This window comes from Macrobrachium nipponense, chromosome 4 (assembly GCF_015104395.2).
Source record: "Macrobrachium nipponense isolate FS-2020 chromosome 4, ASM1510439v2, whole genome shotgun sequence".
Classification (NCBI taxonomy): Eukaryota; Metazoa; Arthropoda; class Malacostraca; order Decapoda; family Palaemonidae; genus Macrobrachium; species Macrobrachium nipponense.
The window spans coordinates 89,022,022-89,048,975 of NC_061100.1; the positions used below are offsets into that span (position 1 = coordinate 89,022,022).

At 45.2% G+C, this 26,954-nt stretch overlaps 1 protein-coding gene across 3 annotated transcripts in view; it reads left to right on the forward strand.

Moving 5' to 3' along the window:
* Positions 1–26,954, forward strand: part of LOC135211001 (organic cation transporter protein-like) — a 421,916-nt gene that overhangs the window by 99,326 nt on the left and 295,636 nt on the right. For all 3 annotated transcript variants that reach the window (XM_064244015.1, XM_064244017.1, XM_064244016.1), the window contains exon 3: positions 13,397–13,640. In XM_064244015.1, coding sequence (XP_064100085.1) covers positions 13,397–13,640 — 244 coding nt within the window. The remainder of the gene's footprint in view (positions 1–13,396; positions 13,641–26,954) is intronic.

The following is a 26,954-nucleotide window of genomic DNA, read 5'->3' on the forward strand; positions in this document are numbered from 1 at the left end:
AGAAGAACTGTCCTGCTTCCTTTTTGCAGAGAGGCCCCAACGATCTCTGAGACTCTGGTTGAGTCTCGTCGCTTCGTTCTGGACCTCTTTAACTGCCGACTCCGGGAAGAGGTCCGCCCCCCAAATGTTGGAGGAAAGCAACTTATTTGGCTCGTGCCTAATAGTTGCTTGCTGGAGGACATGTTTCCGGCAGTTGACTCTTGCCACCACAAACTCATACAAGTCCGATTGGACTGTATGAGTCTGCGACTTTGCCAACAGCTTGAAGAGCGGCTCGGACGCATAGGAGAGGGCCGCTACTTCCGTCATGACCATTGTGTTCAATGTCCTTGCCAACCTGGACCTTGCCTCGAACTCCGCTTGGATGAGGTTGTCTGGAACCCTGGGAAGTTTCTCGCCAAACTGGTCCATGGCACAGTCCGGTTTAAACTTACCCACCGTAAAGGTGGCCGGCAAGTCCTCCCACATATCGCCAAACGAAGGGAGAAGAGGAGATGTGGGGTCTGCTTCTCTTAGCTGAGGCAATGGTTCACCTTTCAAGCCTGCCTGGATGGTGACATCGGCTATCTTTGTCAGGAAGGGAAGTGGTGCTTCCTCTTCCGTCGTGAAGATTGTGAAAGGGCTCTTGAAAGCTTGAAGCCTGGTATTAATGCAATCCCAGTCTTCTAAGCAGTGAAGCCATTCCCTCTGCGCGTGATCCCTGCTATATAGGACTGTTTCCCTCGGGATCTTGTCCTCCCTATTCAGCGCTGTCTCCGTCAGCCTGGCATACCCCATGAAAGGAGGCTGTAGATTTGCGGGGTGGAACTCGAAGTCCTCAATCCTTCGAGTTCCGCACTCCGGGATGGAGATAAGGCCATCCTTGAAAGGGGCGAAAGCCGCTACTCTCCAAGGGTTATTCATGGAGAATGCAGGGAGAGTGTCATATGCCGGGAGTTGAACATGACCAGCACCAACTGTCGGAGAAGTAGCCTGAGGAGCTTGGTTAAAGCCAGAAAGGAGGTTCTCTTGGGTGGACATTCTGTCCGAAAGCTGGGTAAACATTTGCTCCATGCTTGATCTCAAGGAACCTACTAAGTCTCTCACCTGCTGCATCATTCCGGCGGAAAAAGCAGCATGATCAAAACCACTCGGAGGCACAGAGCCTGACGAGGTCGCTGGGAGGGCTCCGGCAGTAGAAGGGGAAATCACTGACTCCACCGGAGTGCGGGACCTCTCCCTGGAGGATTTGCTCCTCGACCCTTTCGGAAGTGAAGCTGACGAAGAGGAGGCTTTCACTTTCTCTGCTCTGGGGTAAGAAGCCGGAGACTTACGAGCCGAATAAGACGAAGAAGTCTTTTTAGACGACGTCTTCTTAAGAGTCTTCTGCTCCCTGTGACCCTTCACCTTGGGGACCACAGAAGCAGTGGGTGCACTATACGGGAGCTCAGCGCCCGTAAAGCCCTGAAAGGAAGAAGAAGAAGGGACAAGAGATAAAGATCCAGATGCACTCAAGGGAAGCCCTTGAGTGTCCAACGTACCTACCTCAACCAACAAATCATCTACTCCTACCGTCACAGGCTCTACGTTGATGTCAAGAGTGGCGACCTCCGCCACGATGTCCTGGCCTGGTACTTCCTTAAGAGCTTGCTCCACCTGCTCCTGGATCGCGGCGATCGTCGGAGCCGCTGCAGCAGGGTCGACTTTCCTCCGGGGAACAACAGGACAGCCATCCTCTTCTCCAGGATGTAGGGCTGTCCTTTGGCGGCGTTTTTACCAAATCCGCCGACCCAGGCTTTCAGGGTTGCCAAAGCCACGTCCTTGACTGCGGCAGCCTGAAAGAGAGGGTCATTATTAACACTTAAGTCTAAAGGTGATCCTTAACCACTAGACTAAGATAAGCTTAAGCTTAATTATATATTAGAACTCATATTGCATGAACGGGCTGATGACCAGAAGTACTTACTCCCTCCAAAAACTGGTTTACAAGCTCATAACAGATAGAGCAAGCTTTGTGAAACCAGACCTGAAGATTCCCGTGACTGGTAGAACAGGGAGCATGGGTCCTACAGACCTCATGCCCGCAGGGGTCTTGTAGCACGGCGTTACAGCCGGGATGCTGGCAGTTGGTAGCCTGTAAGTGGAAAGATACATGAGTATCAGATTTACACTCACAAGGCTACTCTAGTACTCCGCTGCATGCCGGAGTTAGATGAAAAAACGGGCATAATCCCTCCCCTGAAATCCTTTGGGTTAAACAGGTGAGACACAATTACTCCGGTGTACACCGGAGGAGGAAATTCCATAAACCAGAGGTAAACATATATAGATATATAATAAAATATAACTATAAAGGAAATTTCCAACGGAGGACAGGGGAGGGAACCCAAGCTTAAGCTAAATCACTTAAACTAAACTTAAGCGTAGCGAGAATGATACACCGGAGATTGACTCCGAAGCGCGAAGCTGTCCTACGCTACCGGAAGAATGCCCCTAGGGGTAAACGCCGGAGACGGAGGGAACAAAGGATAGCTAAAGGACCTACTGAAATCATATCCGCTCCGGTGGTTGGAGGAGCCTACCACCCTCCCCACTAACCGATGGGACACCGGGGTAGAAGAGCCAGAGATCCGTCCGTCGTGGGGAGGTAAAACAAGGAGGGACAACTGGCACAACTGGAGAGGGGGGAGGCCAAACCCCCAAACCCCAACCACACCGGAGCACCCCCGAGCGCAAGGGAGAACGAGGTCCCGCCCAGTCTAATGGCCTGTCCAGGCTCCCCTACTCCCTCCGCGTGGGGAGAGAGGGAGCCGGGCCCAGGTGGAGCTAGCAAGGACAGATCCCCCCTCCCTTCTACTCTATGGTGAGAGAAGAAGGGGGGGGAAAGGCGACTGGGGACGGGCGTCCAGCGGTACCGCGATCGAGAGTGGACCAAGGTACGATAACACAACACAACCGACCTCGTCGGTATAAAACGCAAGGGTCTCATGCAACCAAACTGACCAGAATGGTGCAACAAAACTGAATAAGAGATGATGCAACAAAACTGCTAAGAACAGAAACTTCAGTGGACTAAGAAAACAGGACCACTAGAGACCCAGGGTATAATAATGCTGGACACCCAAAGCTAACCATAATCAAGCAGAAACTATTACATCGATAAAATAATAATAATAACGATAATAATAATGAAAATAGGGGAAAAAATAATGAGTGAAAGAGAAAGGAAGTCCAGGAGTGAACGACTGAATCCGAAGAAAAAGTCTACCACTCAGAGCTAGCCTAAGCCGATAAGGAGAGCAATGGCCAGGGTCTGGACAAAGGAAAACACTCAGATGCCTACACTTAGGTAGAGAGACATGCATGCATGAACTAACACCAGGGGTAGGCTAAATCCCCTAAACGATGTAAATAGTATAATCAACAATGTATGTAAATAAAAAGGACTAGAGTAACACGTGAATCAAGTGAAAGGAAAGGTTCCAAGGTATGGGAGACCTCGAACCTAACCGAACATGAGGCGAGAGAACGCCATGCACCAGACCGGGAACCTGTATTCACACCTAAAAAACGGTAAAAACAAGTTTCCGGCTGGAAAAAAACTAAATCCAAACCTTTTCAGGGCACTTAACTTAGCTGCTGCAATAGCTGCGCGTTCCATCTCGAAGAATTAATAGGGATAATCCACGAAAACACAGAGCAAAACCAAAACACGTGTGGCTCCTAGTCCGCTAACTGAAAGGATGGCCACCAGAGGCGTGGCAGTCGGCGTGGCATGGGGTGTAGTGGTAGTAGTTGCCGCCTCGACCTGTGGGTCGGCTCTCTCACTTGGGGATTTTGGTGTGGGAGAATTCTAAATGGTAAGAAGTTCGTGGTAGTGGTCTCACTCGCCCCAGTTACCATACCGACACCCTTCTTTTATTTGGGTGAGCGAGTCAGTTATACTGACATCTTTTTGATACATTTTTTCTCTGGTATTTGTTAGCTCATTTACCTTAGAAATAATGAACTAAAGGATTATTTCACTGGGCGACACGAACCCATCGTCCAGAAATAGATTTTTCCCACGTCAAAATCCTTTGTTTATATCCAGTCTGAGGGAGTACCAACGACCAGACTGGTAGTTAACTACCAAACAACCTAGTTTGAAGAATTCAGCAGCCACGTCCAGGCTACACCTCAAGTTATAATTTACTTCAAAAATTTTATTTTTTTGGTAAAACATGTATACTACGTTGGTCAAGGCACCAAGCATTCCTGAAGGTACTAACATGATAGAAAATAGGGCTTTTGTAATAGTGGCAGTCTGATATGGGACCCCTTTTTCTATGTATATGTAGTGGTTTCCCCTTGCCCATGATGACACTAACACTGAACATACTACACATTTTCATGACAATTAGTCGGTAAAATTTGTTACTATGTTGAATTTGTCAATTAGTGCATGCAGAATTCATGAAGAAAACAAGAGCCACAAGATCCTATAGTTTTCAGGTGAAATGAATTGTGTACCTGGCATCCTGTGAGTGAGTAGGAGGTTTGAAGAATTCTCATGGGAAATACGTAGTCTTATAACAAACTAAGTAAAAGTGAGGAGAATTAATGTTGGAAGAATTGTAGAAAAAATTAGGGAAGAAGTGTGTAGATGCTAGCTAGAAGAAGTGTGGACAGTGTTAATTCCATAAAATTAGTGGTGAGACAAAACAAAATGGAGTTGTTTGCTGGTTAAAGATGAAATTACCAGAAATGTTATAAACACTGAACAGATATGTGAAAGAATAATGAAAGGTAAAGTATTATGAAAGAGTTTAGTACATGTGTTTTTGGTGTTCTTCTCACCATACACAACGATATCAGTAGAAGAAAAGCAAGAAGTTCAGGAAAATCCATTTTGTTTAAGTAACTTACCAAGTAATTACATAGCTAAGTCTAAAATGTGAAAGTCACAGCAGCAATTCTTTTGTTTCGATGTAGGTCGATACCCCGCCCACTACCTGTAGCTTTCTTTGAGTTTGGGTTTCGTCATTTGCCGAGAGTTTCCAGTACCTTCGGGGAAGTACTCTGATTCTTTTGTCATTTCCATTCAACGTTTATTAACTAGTCAGGCGTAATTAACAGTACATTTACCAATTTAGAGCTTTTAGTCTGTTATTTTGAGATTTTCTCTAGCGATGTCTGACTTGAGTAAGTCAAATGTCCTTTTTTGCAGCAGAGGCTGCAATACATGTTTAACTTCAGCTAAGTATGATTCCCATTCCGTTTGTGTTAGATGTAGGGGTCAAGTTTGTACTATTGATTTAACTTGTAATGAGTGTACGTATAGGCTGGGATGAAAAACAATGGAGGGTTATATCTTCTTACCGTTCAAAGTAGGAATAGGAAGCATAAGGCTACTGCTAGGTATGAAAGGCCTTTAGCTAGCCAGGAATCTTCCTCTGAAGTGCCTGTGATTTCTGTTTTGTCCCCCAAACCCAGTCTTTCCTCTTTTCCACCTAATCCTATTCCCGACTCCCATGCTTCCAATCCCAGTGCCATTGCCAGTCTCGATGCAAAGTTTTAATGTAACTTTGAGCTATTAGCTAACTCAATGGCTCAGCTAGGCGAGTCAATGCATATACTTCTCGATAAAGAAAAAAGTAGTGTTAGTGGAGGAGCTGGCTGTCCGTCCCACCGATTTTCCCAGGCGAAAGTCCCTGACATAGTCCCACGCACCTGGGAGAAGTCATACTGGAGGCCCAAAGGATTTCGGTGGGGTCTGCCTATGGGCAGTCGGCCCCTCAGTCGCACCTGTAGATTTTTCCCAGGTAGCGAAAGACAGCCATTGGAAAGGCGTCTTTCTTCGAGCTCGAATTATATTCGAGTCCGGAGAAACGGCACCGATAGAGCGATAGTGACTTTTCCAGACCATTGAAAAGGTCTGCAGTGGACTCTAATTGTACCTATCAGGTAGGTAAAGGAGGTTAAACCTTCTTGTAGTTTCTGGGATAGCCCAGGGACTTTTTCTTCGGATAATTACGATAAACTTTCAGAAGGAGACTTCCCGGCCTGTAGCAAGATGTAAGCGTCTGAGATCAGTGCACACTTCGGTGCCAGTGTCACATTTGGCCCTTCAAGTTGTACCAGTTACAGTTCACGAGCAGCCTAGGACACCAGGGTGCTAATTGTCCCCTGCTGTGGCTCCCGTAGGTGCTGTTCCTATTAGTTATGTACCTATTTCCAAGCGTATTTTGACTCCAAATCCCTTGTTGATGCAGGAGCGCCCCTTGCCACCTGAGGCTTTGATGCTTGAGTGCCCATCGGCACCTGAGACTTCGACACGAGCACCCATCGGCGCCTGAGACTTGAACGCATGAACTTTCAGGGGTGCAGGAGCACCCATGAGAGCCAGAGCTCCCTTTTCCACCTGAATCGTAGCCAATTCCGCCTGCGGCTCCTCATATTTCGTCTTCTCCTTCAGTCAGCACAGCCAACCCTCATTTGTCTAATGCATCTTCTGTGGAAGAGGAAGAGATTACTACAGAAGATTCTAAACTATCATTGGCTGATGAAGCTCTTTTGAAATTTTTCTTGAAAAGTTATCCCAACTTTTTCAAGCCAGCTACTCCTGCCCCTCCAGCTACAACTCTTCAGATGAGTAAAATTTCTTCTAAGTCTCGTGATCTCCCTCAGTTAGTGCTTTCTATTTCAACCAAGAAAGCTATGGGTGAGGTCAAAAGTTGGCTAGCAGAACAGAGAGCACAAGGGAAAGCAGTCTTCTCTTTCATATTATTTCACTGGTGAGTCTCCCTCTTTGGGTGTTTCTGCCTCCGCCCACGAGGACTTCTCAGGACTTATTGAGTCTTCTCAGAGATCGGCTTCTACAGCAGCAAAAATCAGGTTTTTTTCAGCTGAGATCAACCACCTCCTTCTAAATCTTTCTAAGATTTGAGAAGTTATTAGTTTTATGGACTGGACTATTGGCTCCCTTGGTAAGAAAATTCAGGACGCTTCTTCAGCAATTTCTCCATCGGTTTCTTCCGACCTCTTAATAGTTCTCTCATGTTTAGACAGAGGCATTAGTGACGGTTCCCGCCGAATCGCTTCTACCTTCGCGATGTGCATTGTTAAGATGCATGAGTTATGGTGCTCCTTCACAGCTAAAGGAGTTACTTCAGTCCAGAAATCAGCTCTTCTGTTCTCACCGCTGATTCGTGAATTCCTGTTTCCTCAGGATGTTGTTAGGAGGATCGCTTCTGATTTGCAGAAGTCAACCCAGGATTTGCTCTCCCAGTCATCCAAGCGTTCCAGGGAGACTCCGGTTTGTCCCTAATTCTGCTCCTCCCTTGCAACAGTTACCCTTTTGTGGGTGCAAACAGAGACAGGGATCCAAGTCAAGAGGAAATGTCCGCTTTCCATTTAAAACAATTAAGAACTCTTCATCCAAGTCCACCCCTAAGCAATGAGAGCAGTCTTTCTCATGTAGCAGTAGGTGTCAGACTTCCTCATTTCTGGCGAGAATGGAGCAGAAGAGGAGCAGAACAATGGGTGGTAGAGGTCCTAAGAGTGGGATACTCTATTCCGTACGTCAACTATCCACCCTTAGTCAAGAAACCCATTACGTTGACAGCGTACTCTCTCAGCTTAGAGAAGTATTCCACTCTGGCTGACAAGGTATCTGCTCTTCTTCTAAAAGAAGCAATCGATAGAGTGGAGGACCCATAGACTGAGGGCTTTTACAACTGACTTTTTGTGGTCTGGAAGTCCTCAGGCGGCTGGAGGCCAGTCCTGGACATGAGTGAGCGGAATGTTTTTGTCTTGAAGACAAAAGTTCAAAATGGAGACCAATCACTCGATTCTAGCCTCCCTTCACAGAGGGGACTGGATGGTCTCCATAGACATGCAAGATGCGCTCTTCCATGTTCCCATTCATCCAGACTCAAGGAAGTACCTGAGATTTGTCCTTAAAGATCAAATCTTTCAGTTTTGGGCCCTATGCTTTGGTCTATCTACTGCTCCCCAAGTATTCACTTGTATTTTGGCTCCTCTGGTGGGTTGGCTACATCTGATGGGGGTCAACATAGGCCTTTTTCTAGATGATTGGCTTCTTCGCTCTGCGACGAAACTAAGCTGCAGGAGAGATCTACAATAAACTTTGAAGTTAGCTCAGGAACTCAGTCTTCTAATCAATCTGCCAAAATCCCAACTAGTCCTGACTCAACGGATAGTGTATTTGGGAATGACTGGACTCTTCTTTTTTGCGGCTTTCCCCTCCCTGAAGAGAGTAGAGTCATGTCTTCACACAGTAGACAAGTTTCTATCTCTCCCAAAGTGATCTGCTAGAAATTGGATGAGCTTGCTCGGGGCTTTATCCTCCATCGAACAGTACGTTTCGCTGGGCAGACTTCATATTAGGATCCTTCAGTTGTACCTTCGGTCCCAGTGGAACAGGAAAAAGTTTTCAGTCGACTAGGTGTTCCCAATCTTGCCGGAGGTCAAACAACATCTGCTTTGGTGGAGATCAGAGAAAAGATTTCTGGAAGAAAATTCACTCTCCCCTCTGAACCCAGAGCTCAACTTGTTTGCAGATGCATCTGACATAGGTTGGGGAGCACTGCTAGGCAACAGGGAAGTCTCAGGAATGTGGAACTCAGCTCAAAAGGCTTGGCACATCAACCTGAAAGAGCTGACTGCAATCAGTCTAGGTTTACAAGCTTTTGCGCCAGAAGTTTGAAGTTGGATTGAGCCAGTAAACTCGGACAACACTACAGCCCTCTTGTACATTGCCAAGCAAGGAGGGACCCACTCTTTTTCTCTCTGCAAGGCAGCGAGAGACCTTCTCCTTTGGGCCCACTCGAATCACACAAAGCTAGTACAAGGTTTGTGCAGGGCAGGATGAATGTGTTAGCAGACCAACTCAGTTGCAATTATCAGGTCATCCCTACAGAATGGACTCTGGATCCAGCAGTCTGCCTAGACCTTTAGAAGTGGGGAAGACCGATGATCAACTTGTTTGCAACTGCCAAAAATCACCAGCTTCCAAAGTGAATGCCATGCTTCTAGACTGGTCACACAAGGAACTTTGTGCCCTTCCACCCCTAGGAATGATCAGGGAGGTGTTACAAAAGTTCCAGTCACACGAGAATGTGTCAATGATCCTCATAGCTCCTTTCTGGCCTCTCAGGGAATGGTTTCCGGACCTGGTAAGTCTGTTAGCAGATTTTCCCAGGTTACTCCCCCGAAGACAAAAACTGCTTAGACAACCACCAAGGGCTATCTACTCTGGCTCTGACAGGATTCAAACTGTCGTCCGACTCCTCAGAGCAGAGGGTTTTTTGAGAGCGGCTGCAGCGGCGACCTTGAAATGTAGAAGAAAGTCATCCTCCAACATCTACCAGTAAAAGTGGAACATTTTCCGAGCTTGGTGCAGAAGAAATCAAGTCTCCTTCTCTAACATTTGTGACAGAGATTGCTGATTTTCTTCTGTACCCAAGACGTCTAGAGGATTTTCTTCTTCTACAGCCAGAGGATATAGGGCTATGCTAAGCTCTGTGTTTAGGCACAAAGGATTGGATTTGTCTTCAAATCAAGACTTATCAGACTTGATTAAGTCTTTTGATACCTGCAAAGGTAAGGACATTCGGCAGGTAGCATGGAATTTAGATGTAGTCCTGAAATGGCTGTCTGGTCCTCCTTTTGAACTTATAGCTTCTGCCTCACTCAGGAGTTTAACTAGAAAGAAATCCTTCCTAATTGCTTTAGCCTCAGCCAGAAGAGTGAGCAAAATTCAGACCTTAAATAAAAGGGTTGGTTTCTCTAATGGAGATGCTTTAGTCTCATTTACTTTAGCTTCCTCACTAAGAACGAAAATCCTGCGAAACCTTGGCCTAGTTCTTTTACTATCAAGAACTTGTCTAGTGTCGTAGGAGTGGTGGATGAAGAGAGGACTCTGTGTCCAGTGAGAGCTCTGAAGTTTTACATGCACAGGACTGAAAACATTCAAGGTCCTTCCAATAGCTTGTGGTGCTCTGTTAAGGACCCTCACATCCTCTCTCTAAGAACTCCTGTTAGTTCTTTCTTAGAGACCTCATTCAGATGCCCATTCTCAGTTAGCAGTGGAGGCTCTACCTGTTTTGAAGGTAAAGGCCCATGAGATGAGAGCAGTGGCGACATCTCTAGCCTTCAGATATAATCTTTCATTAGCTTCCATTCTCTAGTCCACATACTGGAAATGTAAGTCAGTCTTTGCGAATCTTTTTCTTGAAGAAATAGGCACGATTTTTAATGATTGCATTACCTTCGGTCCGTTCGCAGTGGCTGGCATGGTGATGGGAGAAGCAGCATAGGAAGCAATCCTTCCTACCTTACTCTTCACCTTGAAAACCGGTGTTGAGTCCTCAGGGAGTCTGGGGGTACTTGGTACTGGATACCCTCCAGAATCGTTGGTAGGGTGGTGGTTTTCAGTATTTGGTGTAGGTAGTTTGTCAGTATTCTGGCTTTTTGTTGTTCATGGTACTGCGCCCAGGGCAGGGGCAATGTCTGTGCTTTACTAGCGCTTGGTGAATTCCCCGCTGTAAGGGCCCCCACTATGTATTAGGTGACCCTGGTCTAACACCACACCTCTACTTACTTGAGAGTAGCTGCGACAGAGGCAGTTTTGTCTGCTATAGCTCTCTTAACAGGTAAGGAAACAACGAGCATTATGTTAATGCTGGCAAGATTTTTCTATTTTTATGCTTTTATCAATTATAATTGCAATAGTTATTCGTCCATGAATCCCACCTCCTAACAATGTGGGAATCAGCTATGTAATTACTTGGTAAGTTACTCAAACAAAAATTATATTTTTATAATAAGATAATGTTTTTTATACTTATCAAGTAATTACAGAATGGGAGCTCACCCTCCTCCCCTCTCATGGATGAAAGGGAATAAATAAAAATGAGCTTCTTTGACAAGTTGTTTACCTATTCCCCCGGTAGAGGGCGGGGTACAGACCTACACCAAAACAAAAGTTGATGCCACAATTTTCAAAATTTAGGTACTGGTACTTAGAAATACTTAACTATGTCATAACTTAGTAAGTATAAAAAAAAATTATTTGATTATAAAATATTTATAGCTAACCCTTTAACGCCGATTGGACGTATTAAACGTCGATATAAATTGTCTGTTGGGTGCCGATTGGACGTCGATATAAAAAAGTTTTTAAAAAAAAATTTGGAAAAATAGTTATAGGCCTACTAGGCAAAAACTTTTGATTCACTCGCCTTGGGGGATGCTGGGAGCTCACAGATCAAGGCGTTGTTTTGTTTACAATTGTTACCCAGGCGCGCAAGTGCAAATTTCTTTCTTCACGCACTAAAAAGCATCAGCGACAAATCTCAGAAATTATTTTGTCACTTTGACATAATTTTTGCATTATTTTATATTAGCCATTACATTGAGTATTATATGTGAAAATGTGCGCAATTTCATGTAGAATACAACTAAAAACAACACATGGTTGTAGCTTTTATCAGTTTTGAAATATTTTCATATAAATAATGATAAGTGCCAAAATTTCAACCTTTGGTCAACTTTGACTCTACCGAAATGGTCGAAAAACACAATTGTAAGCTAAAAATCTTATATCATAGTAATATTCAATCATTTACCTTCATTTTGCAACAAATTAGAAGTCAGTAGCACAATATTTCGATTTATGGTGAATTTATGAAAAAAACTTTCCTTACGTCCGTGCGGTAACTTCCGAAAATATCAGAAATTTTTTTGTCCGATTGTCGTAATGTTTGCACCATTTTAAATTAGCCGTTACATAAAATTTTATATGTGGAAATGTGCGCAATTTCATGTAGAATACAACTAAAAACAACCCATGGTTGTAGCTTTTATCAGTTTTAAAATATTTTCATATAAATAACAATAAGTGCCAAAATTTCAACCTTCAGTCAACTTTAACTTGACCGAAATGGTCAAAAAACGCAATTGTAAGCTAAAACTCTTACATTCTAATAATATTCAATCATTTACCTTTATTTTGCAACAAATTGGAAGTCTCTAGCACAATATTTTAATTTATGGTGAATTTATGAAAAAAAAAAAAATTTGCCTTACGTCCGCGTGGTAACTTCCAAAAAAAATCAGAAATTTTTTCGTCCGATTGTTGTAATGTTTGCACCATTTTAAATTAGCCGTTACATAAAGTTTTATATATGAAAATGTGCGCAATTTCATGTAGAATACAACAAGAAACAACCCATGGTTGTAGCTTTTATCAGTTTTGAAATATTTTGATATAAATAACGATAAGTGCCAAAATTTCAACCTTTGGTCAACTTTGACTCGACCGAAATGGTCAAAAAACACAATTTTAAGCTAAAACTATTACATTCTAGTACTATTCAATCATTTACCTTTATTTTGCAACAAATTGGAAGTCTCTAACACAATATTTTGATATATGGTGAATTTATGAAATAAACTTTTTCCTTACGTCCGTGCGCGTAACTCTTCCGAAAAAATCATAAATATTTTTGTCTGATTGTTGTAATTTTTGCACCATTTTAAATTAGCTGTTACATAAAGTTTTATATATGAAAATGTGCGCAATTTCACGTAGAATACAACTAAAAACAACCCATTGTTGTAGCTTTCATCGGTTTTGAAATATTTTCATATAAATAACGATAAATAGAAAAAATTCGTCCTTTGGTCAACTTTAACTCGACCGAAATGGTCGAAAACTGCAATTGTAAGCTACAACACTTACAGTATAGTAATATTCAATCAATTACCTTAATTTTGCAATAAACGGAAGTCTAGCACAATATTTCGATTTATGGTGAATTTTTGAAAAGTTTTTTTTTTTTTTACATCCGTGCGCTACGAATTCATACATCATTTTGTTATAATATTTTCTCTGTGTTGCCTTGATCATTTTACAATGCGTTATATACCAAAATGATTGCAATTTAGTGTACACTACAACGAAAAAAATTAACTTGTTAGCTATAACCGTTTTGCTCACAGCGCGATTTGTATACAATTATATATGAAATTTTTTTTGCGCTGTCATATATCCCAATATTTATATATGATAATGATAATTTTTTCATTTCTGATGGTTGCATACTAAACTTCAGGCAATGACAAAAGAGGAGCCAAAAATGAACTCTTAATCTTGAAAAGTAAGCATGCTGTGATTTTTTGAAAAAAAAATTTTTTCCGCTTCGGCGCTCACTCACGAACGCCGCCGGCATACGGAAGACTATTTTTAAAATACAGTTTTAGCGTTTAAGGGGTAAACAACTACCACAGGCTAAGGCTACGTATACTAGAAGGATTAGACCACATGGCCACATGGAAGCACTGTTATGTTTTAATGTTCATTAATTATTTGTATAGGTTTGATGTGTGACATAAAAGTTTTCATTGACAGGTGTGCTATCCCTGGTTGTGACAATGCGACATATCCCAGGTTTGACAGTGATTTTGTGAACTTCACCATCCCTTACCTCAAAGATGGCAGAGAGTTGGATCAGTGTCACCATTATGTTAGAGTGAATTCAAGCATAGAACCAGATACCTGTTTTTCTTCTGATTTTAATATGACTGTGCAAGACACGTGCAAGAATGGAAGTGTTTTTGATAACTCAGTTTACTTGTCAACAATTGTGAATGAGGTGAGTGTTTTATGATTTTTATTTTTTTAAATCTTTCATTCTTCATTATTTGTTATTTAGTGCTTGAAAACTTTTGAAGTTTTTGCAGTTGATGACCACTAATATATTTTTCACTAGTACTATTATTATTAGTGAGCTTTTGTGTTTTTCAGCAAATCTCATCAGTTTACAAAGTGCCTGTTGTGTGTGGACAGTTTTCCAACAGAACCATTCCAAGAGATAAAGAATACTTCATCTTTCCAGATTTATTTGGAACCCTTAGTATCTCTGGGGTTGGTTGAGTCATTCTCTTTTGTTTCTGTCAGACAAATCACACCTATTTGGTGTCTGTTCCCAGATATGTTGAAAGTAATACTAATTTTTAACCAGTTTCATTTATATTTTCTCAGGATTCTCTTATTCATATGCTTTAATGGTGTTAGGTGCATATTATTTAGGATGAATCTTCCCTACTCTTAAAGATAACTTACATCACCACACCGATAGACTAGGGAGATACTATAAGCTACTTTAACAGCTATCTTTAACTGTAGGTATTCTCATAATCTTTTTAGCATTATTTTTTCCTGTCACCAACTGTATTTTGGGGTAAGTGCCTGGTTGTCACACTTTTCCAGAGTGAAAGTAAGTTCACATACATTCTGTTAATAACTGATGTTCACTGTATCCAGCTGTTCAGTTAGATGTGACTTGGCAGCCTGCAAGTGAGCTACTAATAGTACTTGAAGAACCACCACTTCTCACTTTATTTAATCTTATATTCGAAGCACTTCCTGAGAACATTTTAGCTTTAATAGAGGTACAATGCTACTACAATTCAGTGAATTTCAGATAGGCTTTCCGTAGTGTTGTTAAGGAACGGTACCTTGGTAGTTCCTTAGTCAACAAGATGGGGACCCTGGTGTCCTATCATCTCTGTTGACAGTGCGCATTACATTGACAGCACAGGTGCACAGGTTTGCAGTAGCACATTTAGCACAGCAGTCAACCTGACACATTCCAGGATGATGGATGCATGACAAACAAATTTGGTCTTTACAGTTAGTGGTACTGACCCTAGCCACCTCAACATTTGGAAGAGTTGTTTGATCTAGGAAGATGTTCAATTACTCTTTCAATCTCAACACTCTGAAGATGTTACTATTCAGCTCTGTCTCTACAGACCATGGGCATGACAGCCATCAACCATGCCATATTGAAAATATCGTTTCTCATCTGATCAGCGAAGTTAGCAATGATTGTATCAGGTCTGTATTTGGATAGGTGACCCCCTTGAGCACTGGATTGTTGACATCTAGGAGACTTCTTTTGCATCCATGGTCAGAAACATTGGGACTAGTTAATATGCAGTCCCTGGTTATCGTTGGCCTCAGTTATCAGTGATTCGGTTTTATGGGGCTTGTGTAGCGCTGAAAATCACTGTTTTTTGGCACAAAAATGTGCTGATTCCGGTTATCAGTGCTGATAGTATAGTGCGATTGATCTATTTCTGGGCTCCTTAATATCATTCTTTCTAGGTAAAATTAATCTAAAATTACCAGAGAAAAACAAAATTAAGAAAATGTCAGTAAAACTGACTCGCTCACTCTTTAAAAGAAGTGTCGGTATGAGAATAGGGGCGAGTGGGAACACTACCACGAGACATTCACCAATTAGACCTTCCAATCAAAATCCCCACTAGAGAGAGCTGATACCAACGGGCGATGCGGCCGCTACTACTACTACTAGGGACGCCACGGACAGCAGCGCCCCTAGCGGTCATCCTTAATTATTAGCGCTAAGCGTCGTACGCATTTTCTTGCTTGTGTACTATTATCTTGGATTTACCTCCTTCTCCATTATGGAACGTGCTGCCATCGCAACGGCTAAGTTAAGTGCCTCATAAGTAGTGTTTTACCGTATTTTAGTCTTCCAGGAACCAGTATTTTCCTTCTAATAGGTCATATACGGTTTCCCGGTCGACTCGTGGCGGCGCCATGCTGCCTCATTTAAGAATTCCCGGTCTTCCATACTGGGACTTCTTATACTTATGGGCTTACTATATCACGTTCATCGTTTTTGACATCGCCTTTTTAGCTAGGTTAGCCCATTTACCAATTCTCTTAGTTTGGTATTTAGGGCTATTCTGTGTTTCTGGCCCAGCATCCCGGCTCTTGCTCTTCATCGGCTATCGCTGGCTCCGAGTAGGCTTCTGTTCCTCGGAACAGTTTGCCTCCTCCTGGGCTTCTTTTTCTTTTACTAAAAAAGTGGGTCTTTTTTCCATCTTTACGATGTAATTTTAGTTCTATTTAGGGTGTTAGGCTAGCCTAGGTGCATGTCCCATGTATTGGTACAGCCTGGTTCACGTGGCCCTTCCACGGTTGTGTTGCTATCGCGGCTTAGGCCACTTGCGGTCACGTGTTCCATCGCACCTTACCCTTCCCCTTCCCTCCCTACCAGGTATAGGGAGGGGTCTGGGGGACCCCTTGGTTGCCATGACAACCTCAGTTGCCTTCCTCCCTCCTTCTCTGAGGAGGCCAGGGGTTCTTCCCAGCTGGGGTATAGGGCGACCACTTATTTCGGGTACCGGGTCACCGAGCGGGTAGTTGTTGGGACGGGGAGGAGTAGGCCACCCCCCCCCCCTCTCTCTCTCCCGCCGTGTTACGCCGAGAACCCTCCCCCCCCCAGTTGCTCAGCCCACCTTCCCCCACTATAACGAACGGAGCCTTCCGCCGCAGCCGGGGCACCTTTGGTTATAGCTTGCTGGCTCTGCCAGCGGGCGGGGTGGTCACTACTAGTGGTCTATTGCTTGCCTACTATATCCTTCCCCTTTTTTCCCCGCTACCGGAAGGGAGCTTGCTTCTTACCCGGGCACTCTTCTAGTAGACGGGGGGGAAAGGTTTGATAATTATTTCGTTATTTTTAAGGATATACCCTAATTTTACGATGAATTTCTAGAATTATAATTGTATGTATACCATCTCCGCCGTTTTCCGTCGTGGTTTCATTTTTCACCACCACTCCTGGTTGGATTCTATCTCTTGTCTCCGGCGTAGCCTTGGACAAACTCTAACCATCTTGTTACCACACGTATTATGGCGGGGCTCTGGTTTAATCTAACTTTCTCGCTCCGGCATGCAGCGGAGCAATTGTTAGGCTGTAAGTGTTCTCCTGATACTTATGTATCTTTCCACTTACAGGCTACCAACTGTCAGGTCCTTGGGTGCAATGCGACCTTATACGACCCCACCCCTGCGCCCGACGATGAGTGCAGGTCTCACGCCCCGTGTGCCACGCCTTACAACGACATGATCGTCTGGCACCCGGAAGCCTGCGCCATCTGTTACGACCTGGTCAGTCAGCTGGTGGAGGGGGTAAGTCGATTGTAGACTTTTTTGTCGTATTACTAACAACACTTAGTCATAAGCTTGTTAACCCCGCCCCCGCCCCCGCCATTAGAAGCTTCATTTCGCCTTCTCTTTCAGGCTGCCGGTGTGAGGGAAGTCGCCCTAGCAACCCTGTGAAGGGCTTGGGTGGGCGGCTTCTTTTGAAGAACGCCGCCAAAGGCCAGCCTTACATCTTGGACAAGAAGCTGGCCGTTCAGATCTTCCCCGGTGGCAAGTCAACAGGATATGTTGACCCCATATCTGCAGCCCCTCTCATAGCCTCCATCCAGCAAGAGATGCAGCAGTCTTTCGGGGCCGTGGCCACGCAGGAGACGGTCCCGGACGTCACAACCCTGGACCTTAATATTGAGCCTATGGCGGTAGGTGCTGAGGATTTGTTGGTTGAGGTAGGTGTGTCGGGTGCCCAAGGTCTTTCCTTGGGCGCTCCTGGATCTTCTCCTGTCCCTTCTTCTACTGCTTCTTTCCAAGGCTTTTTGGGATCTGAGATCCCTACCCGCTCTCCCGCTCTCTCTGTACCCCCAAAGGTGAAGGGACAGAGAGAACCGAAGACCCTTGTTAAGACGACTTCTAAAAAGTCGTCGTCGTCTTCTTCAGCTAAGAAGTCTTCGACTTCCTATGCTGATGCGGTGAAGGCTAAGCCGAGCTCTTCCTACTCAAAGAGCTCTAGAAGCAAGGCTTCTAAGGAGAAGGCTCGCGCTCCTGCTGAGCCAATGCCTTCTCCGGCCTCCACCGCATCCACTCCGGCAACGCCGGTGGGAGTAGCGGGACCTAGCACCTTTGATCCCACTGCTTTCTCAGCAGTGGTGATGCAACAGGTAGGAGAGATGGTTGGCTCACAGGTCTCCGCCCTCGGAACCAAGTTCGAACAGATGTTCGCACAACTGTCGAGCACTTTGTCTCAGTCGGGCCAGTCCATCCAAGATCTCTCTAACAGAGTTAGAGAGAACGAGGACCGAGTAGCTGGGCTTGCTCAGGCTCCTCATCCAGTCTCCCCAGTAGCAAGTGCTGGTATTCTCCAGCTACCACCTTATGAGTCGCTACCAGCCTTCTCCATGGAGAACCCATGGAGAGTGGCCGCTTACGCTCCATTCAAGGACGGTATGATCTCTGTCCTATAGTGTGGAACTCGAAGGATTGAGGACTTCGAGTTTTATCCTCCGGGATTGACGCAGCCTTTCATTGGATATGCTAGGCTGACCGTAGCGGCTCTCACTAGGGAGGACAAGATCTCCAGGGAGAACGTGCTCTATAGTAGAGATCACGCTCAACGCGAATGGGTTCACTGCCTTGAGGACTGGGAGTGTACCAACACTAAGCTCCAGGCTTTCAAGAGTCCTTTTACTATTTTTGCGACGGAGGAGGAGGCTTCTCTTCCGTTCGCTACAAAAATAGTGGAAGCGACTCTTCAGGCAGTCCTCAAGGATGAGCCCATGCCACAGCTGAGGGAAGCGGAGTCTACTTCTCCGCTCTTTCCAGCTTTCGGAGAATTGTGGGAGAACTTGCCTGCCACTTTCACGCTTGGTAAGCTCAAACCGGACTGTGCTATGGACCAGTTTGGCGAAAAGCTCCCAAGGCTGCCTGATTCCTTGATCCAGGCGGAGTTCGACGCTCGAACTAGGTTTGGCAGGTCCCTCAATTCTCTGATTATCACAGAGATGGCTGCTCTTTCGTATGGCACAGAACCTTTATTTAAGATTCTGGCCAAGTCCCAGCTTCAAACGGTTCAGACGGATGCTTTCGACTTCTTCCAAGCTAGGAGGAATTGCCGAAAGCACGTTCTGCAGGAATGCACTATTAGGCACGAACCTAATAGACTCCTGGCTTCCAGCATGTGGGGAGCGGACCTCTTCCCAGAGTCCGCTGTAAATGAGGTACACCACGAGGCTGCTAGGCTCAACCAGAGCCTTAGAGCTAGATGGGGTATCTCCTCTAAGAGGAAACAAGAATCCGCCCCCGCTGCTGGTAAGAAACTAAAGAAGTCTGGTAAAAGGTTCCAGCCTTACCAAAAACACCAGCAACAGCAGCAATTCGTTCAGGCCGTCCCGGTTACCCAACAGGGACAACCTTCAACCTCGAAGCAGACCCAGCCCATCCTCCTGTTGTGTCTCCTCAGTCACAACCCTCGACCTCCTACGCACTCTCGCCGGCCTTCAACCCTATGTATGAAGGTCAGGCTTACCCCTCCCTTTAATAGGCAATCGAGAGGTAACAGAGCGAGAGGCCACTTTCGCCAGCGTGGCACAGGAAGGGCGGCAAGGAGTAGGCAGTTCAGAGGAGGGCGTGGAGGTCAACCCGCCCATCAACAATGAGGCTCCCCAGGTAGGAGGGAGGCTGTTCCTCTTCCGTCACAGGTGGGGGTCAGCAATTGGGCACAGAGCATAGTGTCCAAGGGATTGGGTTGGAGTTGGATCAAAGATCCCCTCCAATCAAATCATTCCATCAAACACCATCAAAGGAATTGACAGATTATGCGGAGGAACTCCTACAGAAAGGAGCTATTGCGAGAGTCAAGCATCTAAAATTTCAAGGTCGCTTATTCAGCGTGCCAAAGAAAGGCTCAACAAAAAGAAGGGTAATCTTAGACTTGTCAAGGCTAAACTCTTTATTCGTTGCGACAAGTTCAAAATGCTTACCCTCTCGCAGGTAAGGACCTTACTTCCTCGTGGAGCCGTCACATGCTCCATCGATCTTACAGACGCATACTATCATATCCCTATAGCCAGACACTTCCGCCCATTCCTAGGATTCAGACTAGGAAATCAGACATTCTCATTCAAAGTGATGCCCTTCGGTCTGAATGTAGACCCCCAGGGTATTCACGAAAATAGCAGAAGTAGTGGTGCAACAATTGAGAACTCAGGGAATAATGATAGCAGCATACCTCGACGATTGGTTGATCTGGGCACCAACAGTCGAGGAATGTCTCAAAGCCACGAAAAAGGTAGTTCAATTTCTGGAAATTACATCTTTTGGGGTGGGTTCCAGATAAACCAAAACGAAATCCAGAACTTACTCCGGAGTCTCGTTTCAGTGGATAGGAATCCAATGGGATTTGTCTTCCCACAATCTGTCAATTCCAGTGGCCAAACGGAAGAGATAGCCAAGTCTGTCAGACAATTTCTCAAATGCAAGCAAACATCAAGGAGAAGCCAGGAAAGAATCCTAGGTTCCCTTCAGTTTGCTTCAGTGACAGATATCCTCCTGAAAGCAAGGCTGAAAGATATAAATCGAGTTTGGCGATCGAGAGCAAACGCCAAATCTCGAGACAAGTTGTCAGTAATTCCACAGATCCTTCGCAATCAACTCCGTCCATGGACAAAAGTAAAGAAACCTGGCCAAGCGGGTACCCCTTCAATATCCCCTTCCAGTGTTAACCATTCACACGGATGCCTCCCTGTCCGGTGGGGGGGATATTCTCAATTCAAACAAGTTCAGGGGACTTGGTCAGTTCAATTCCGCCAGCTCCACATAAAAGTTCTGGAAGCAATGGCAGTATTTCTTACCCTGAAGAGACTTCTTCCCCGGCCCCCGGGAAAATCTCATCTAGACTAGTTTTGGACAGTGCAGTGGTAGTTCATTGCATCAACAGGGAGGTTCAAATCCAAACATGTGAACCATGTCATGATAGCCATCTTTGCACTAGCAAACAAACACAAATGGCATCTGTCCGCCACTCACCTGGCGGGGGTAAGAAATGTGATAGCAGACGCCTGTCCCGGTCGGTCCCTCTGGAATCAGAATGGTCCCTAGACGACAGGTCATTCCAGTGGATATGCCGGAGAGTCCCAGGTCTCCAAGTAGATCTCTTCGCCTCACAAGCGAACCACAAGCTCCCTTGCTATGTGGCCCCCAACCTGGACCCTCTGGCTTATGCCACGGACGCCCTGTCGTTAGATTGGAATCAGTGGAGAAAAGTTTATGTCTTTCCTCCAGTGAATCTTCTCTTGAAAGTCTTGAGCAAGCTGAGGACTTTCAAGGGACTAGTAGCCCTGATTGCTCCAGACTGGCCCAAGAGCAACCTGGTATCCTCTGCTTCTGGAATTGGGTCTCCGACCTCAACGGATTCCATCCCAAGCTGTCACAATCAGTACAAATGAGGACTGTGTTCGCTTCCTCAGGAATTCTTCAGACCCTAACTTTATGGACTTCATGAAGTTTGCGGCTAATAAAGATGCTAACATTTGATCCACAAACATCCTCTTCCTAGAATCAGATAAGAGAGAGTCAACTATTAGACAATATGACTCAGCTGTTAAAAAATTAGCATCCTTCCTGAAAGAATCAAACTACAACCATGACAGTTAATTTAGCTATATCCTTTTTCAGATCCTTGTTTGAAAAAGGTTTGGGGAGCAGCTAGCAACTATTACTACTCATAAATCGGCTTTGAAGAAGATCTTTCAGTTAGGTTTCCAGATAGATCTGACTGAATCTTATTTACGTCTATCCCTAAAGCCTGTGCTAGACTTAGACCTTCTCAAAGGCCTACTACAGTCTCATGGTTCTTAACTGATGTCCTCAAACTAGCATCAGATACTGACAACTCGTCTTGTACATTTCATAATGCTTCTTAGAAAGACATTCCATTCTTATTAGCCTAGCTTCAGGAGCTAGAATTTCAGAACTGTCGGCTCTATCCAGAGATGCGGGTCATGTGGAATTCCTCCCCTCAGGAGAAGTTCTGCTTGCTCCGGATCGTAGTTTTTTGGCTAAAAATGAGGATCCTCTTGCAAGGTGGGCTCCTTGGAAAGTCATCCCACTTCCGCAAGACCCTTCTCTCTGCCCAGTATCAACTTTAAGAGCCTTTCTATCTCGTACATCCTCAAGATCCTCAGGTTCTCTCTTCATGAGAGAAAAAGGTGGTACTTTATCAGTAAAAGGTATTAGACAACAAATCCTTTACTTCATTAAACAAGCCAATCCTGATTCATTTCCAAAGCACATGACATCAGAGGAGTAGCCACCTCATTAATTACTTTCAACATATGAACTTTGAGGATCTTAAAAAGTATACTGGATGGAAATCTCCGACAGTCTTTAAACGTCACTATCTAAAGTCCTTGGAATCTTTAAAATTTTCTGCAGTAGCAGCGGGAAACATTGTTTCTCCTGATACTGTATAGTAGTCGTAGTATAGATCCAGGTCTCCTCTCTACCTACCTCGTCCAACATGCCTCACCCTATCGCCATGCTACTCGGATATTCTAGCCTTAGCCGCTGAATCATATTAGTGGATTGTCCCTTATTTTTTGCTAGGGACATCCACACTATGTACTGATAATGTACTTCAGTGTACCTACCCTTATTTTTAATGCTAGGGTAGGACCAACAATGTGTTTGTATATTTTTGTAAATCGTTATCTAATTGAATATATTTTGTAAATACGTTATCTAAGTGAATCTATTTTGTTAAATTACACTGCATTATTGTATTTTACTATGTTTACTACAATTTAATTTTAAGTACTTTACATTACTAACTTTCTTTTATGTCATTGTTTAAAATAAGTTAGCCTTAAGTACTTAGTTTACATGCTGTAATAACTGATTTACTTATATTATATCCCTCCTTTTTACAACTGATTTTCATTTGTCCTTTTTCCCATCTTGTCTGTTTCTCTGGTACTCTTTCATAGGCCGACACGAGCTGAGCCAGAAAAGGGATTTTTGTTTGACGTAGGAAAAATCTATTTCTGGGTGATTGGCTCGTGTCGCCCTATGAAACCCACCCTGTATTGATTGCCCCCCCTGCAGGACAAGATGTTCTTAGATTAAGGATGACGACTAGGGGCGCTGCTGTCCGTGGCGTCCCTAGTAGTAGTAGTAGCGGCCGCATCGCCCGTTGGTATCAGCTCTCTCTAGTGTGGGGATTTTGATTGGAAGGTCTAATTGGTGAATGTCTCGTGGTAGTGTTCCCACTCGCCCCTATTCTCATACCGACACTTCTTTTAAAGAGTGAGCGAGTCAGTTTTACTGACATTTTCTTAATTTTGTTTTTCTCTGGTAATTTTAGATTAATTTACCTAGAAAGAATGATATTAAGGATCCTTTTCATAGGGCGACACGAGCCAATCACCCAGAAATAGATTTTTCCTACGTCAAAATCCCTTTTCTGGGCTCAGCTCGTGTCGCTTGCGCGAAATATCCTTTAATCTATTATTTCTAGGGTAAATGTACTAACACATACCAGAGAATAAATAAACTAAAGAAAAGGTCAGTATGACTGACTCGCTCACCCTCTAGGAGGGTGTCGGTATGAACACTAGGCGAGTGAGACCACTACCACGAGCCAATGCCAATAGAAATCTCCCACTACAAAACCCCCTCCAAGAGGGGAGCCGTCCCACAGAGGGAGCAGCTCGTACTACTACTACACCATGCCCATGCTTGCGACTGCTGCGCCTCTAGTGGCCATCCTTTAAAATTAAAAGTTAGCGCCAGGAGCCACACGTGCTAATTTTCTCTCTGTGTTTTTTGTGCCCTTTCGTGGATTTTTGTTATAATGGAGCGTGCAGCTATCGCAGCAGCTAAGTTAAGTACTCAGTATTTACGATTAGCGAGTTTTTTTTTTTTTTTTTTTTTTTTTTTTTTTTTTGTTTTTTTTTTTTTTTTTTTTTTTTTTTTTTTCCGTCGAGACGGTATTGCCGTTTTTAGGTATAGATACGTTCTCGGGGGCTGGAAGCATGGCAGCATGGTCCTGCCGCATGTTGGGTTCGTTCTTGGTCTCCCATACCTAGAACATCCCTTACTATTTTACGCTCTATTTTGATTATCCGCGTTATTACGTCTACTCAAGTTGTTATACATGTATGTATTTCACCTTATGTAGCTTTTCTATCCAGACCCTAGTCCAGGTTCTTTGTATCGGCCCCTCCTGACTAGCTTTGAGTGGTAGACCTTGCCTTCGGGCTAGTCGCACACTCCTGGATTTTTTCTCCCTGCTATTTTACCTTCTTTCTTCATTTTTATTATATATATATTTTTATGTTTTGTTATTGTTAGGTTAGTTGGCGTCTGGCTTAGCCTAGGTCCTGGCTCGTAGAGCCTAGTCTACCGTTGATCAGTTCGGTCGCTTCCTCATAGCTTCTCTCTGATCAGTTGGTTTTCGCCCTATGGGCCTATATGCTACCGCTTTTCAGTTCAGGTTGCTTCCCGATAGCTTCTCTGATCAGTTGGTTGGCCTAGGCTTGGTTACCGTATCTTAGCTTTTGCCGCCTCGTGGTCACTACGTGATCACGAGTCAGCCAGGCGCCTGCCAGTCTCCCTTCCCCTCTCCCGCTCTCCCATAGAGTCGGCGGGGGTGGGTCGGTCTGTCCTTGCTCGCCCAGCATTGCCCGAGCCTGCCTCCCCCTTCCCCTCCACCGGAGGGGCCTGGGGGAGTCCGACAGTCCCTGACTGGTTCCGACCTCGTCCGCTTCTCGGCTCGGCGGGTGGGTACGTTGTGGGGGGCTCTGGGCCTTCCCCCCCTCCGTTACTTCCTTGTCGCTCCGGGTTAGCGCGAGTCTGGTATGTCATCTCGCCCTTCCCTCCTTACTAGAGCTCCTCCCTATCGGAGTCCTGGTATCCAGCGGAAGGGTATAGTCCACCATAGTTGGACCGGAGCATACAATAGGTCTTTACTAACCATACCGTATTGCTGAGTTACTACACTCCGCTTCACTGGACCTAGTCCGGTTACTTGCATGTAGGTTTAATTATCTTTAAGTTTATCTTAAGTTTCTTAAACCATCCCACCCCTCCCTTAGTATTTACCGGATCTCTCCGGGATTATAGCCTATTCAGGCAATGCAGGGAGGGCGGGGTTATGCCCAAACCCAAATTTTTTCCGAGCTCCGCCACGTAACGGAGTTCTTTTGTCCTTAGTCTGTAAGTGTTACCCCTTTAAGATACTCATGTGTCTTCCCAACTTACAGGCCACCAACAAACTGTGAGCATCCGGGATGTTCCGCTACACTTCAGGACCCTGTGACACGAAGTTTGCCGTCCCATGCTCCATGCGCGACTCCGCACGGGGACTCCAGGTCTGGTACCATGCGGACGTGGTACCATGAGTTTACGATTCTGGTGAGCCAGCTTTTGGAAGGCGTAAGTATTCCATCTCCGCATGCCGCTCCGCTTCTTTTACTTCTTAAGTTTTCATCATTACTTTAACTTAAGGCATCTAGTTTAAGTTATATCCTAAGTTTTAGTTTTAAGTGGCTTAAATCTAAAATATACCCTCTCTTACAGGCTCCGGCAGTAAGAGATACGGCATTGGCTACCCTGCGGGCCTGGGTCGGAGGTTTTGGCAAGAACGCCGCCAAGGGTCAGCCCTACATACTGGAGAAGCGTTTAGCTTTGTTTAATCTTCCCCGGAGGCAAGGCGACTGGGTACGTCGACCCGGTAGAGGCGGCCCCCTCTATTGCCTTTATCCAACAACAGCTGGCGGCCGTCCTTGACTGAACAAGACCAGGATATCTCCACGGATGTCGCAACCCTGATATAAATGTTGAACCTATGGTAGGTATGACGACCTGTTGGTCGAGGTAAGTAATGCAGGTACCCAAGGGTCCCCCTTGGGAGTGACTGTTTCTTCTACCCCTGCAACTTCACCATCCTTCCCAGCTTTACCGGTGATGAGTTATATACTCCTCCAGAGGCTTCGGTTAGGCCACCTAAGATCAAGTCTAAGCATATGACCTTGACTAAGACGTCATCGTCCTCGAAGAAGACGTCCTCGTCTTCTTCTTCGCGTAAGTCTCCGGCTCGTAATCCCGGCCCAGACAGGTCTAAAGGGTCTAGCTCCGGCTCAAAGTCCTCAAAGAGTAAGCCTAAGGAGAAATCCCGCACCCCCGCAGTATCACCAGTTCCACTACCTTTGGTGCCTATTCAGAGTCTCCCCTCCACCTCCGCAGCAGCTCCGGCTCTGGACACCAATGCTGGCCTGTTGCAACAGGTGGGCGACTTGTAGGCTCCCTTAAGACGAGTATAGAACATATGATATCTCGCCTGTCGGATAGGATAACTTCTCAGGATACTATTATAGCCGGCCTAAGAGAAGGCCCCTCTTGCCTCTCCCTCAACCTCTAACACTAGTGGATCTCAGCTTCCCCGTATGACTCGCTGCCCGCTTTCTCCTGAACAATCCTTGGGAGAGTAGCGTCATATGCTCCCTTCCAAGATTGGTCTCATCTCCATACCGGAGTTTGGAACTCGAAGAATAGGGACTTCGAGTTCTACCCGGAAGGCCTACAGCCTCCCTTCATAGGCTACGCTAGGCTCACGCCTTCGGCTATGGTTAGAGATGACAGGGTACCAAAGGAGACAGTCCTCTATTCTCGGGACCAGCCCAACGAGAATGGCTTAGATGTCTAAGACGACATGGACTGTTCGAATACCAAGATCCAACCATTCAAAACAAAAGTCCCTTTATAACCATTTTCACGATGGACGAAGGTACCCCGCTCCCTTTCCTTACCAAGATAGCGAGGTCGACCATCTCAGCAGCTCAGAAAGGGGAACCCATGCCTCAGCTGAAAGAAGCAGACCCCACTTCTCCGTTGCTCCCGTCAATTGGAGAATTATGAGAGGACTTGCCTAACACTTTCACAGCTGGCAACTCAAACATGACTGTGCTATGGAGCAGTTTGGTGAAAAGCTGCCCAGGCTCCCGGATACTCTTATTCAAGCGGAGTTTGACTCGAAAACACGACTAGCCAGGTCAATCAACCTGATGGCTATGTCTGAGGTAGCAACCATGGCTTATGGTTCAGAACCAATTTTTAAGTTCTTATGACCAAAGCCCTGACTCAAACGGTGCAGTCAGACATGTTCGAGTTTGCCACTGCTAGAACAAATTGCAGAAGCATGTATTGCTAGAGGCAACCATTCGGCATGAACCGAATAGGTTACTTTCTTCTAACATCTGGGCTGCGCAGATCTCTTCCC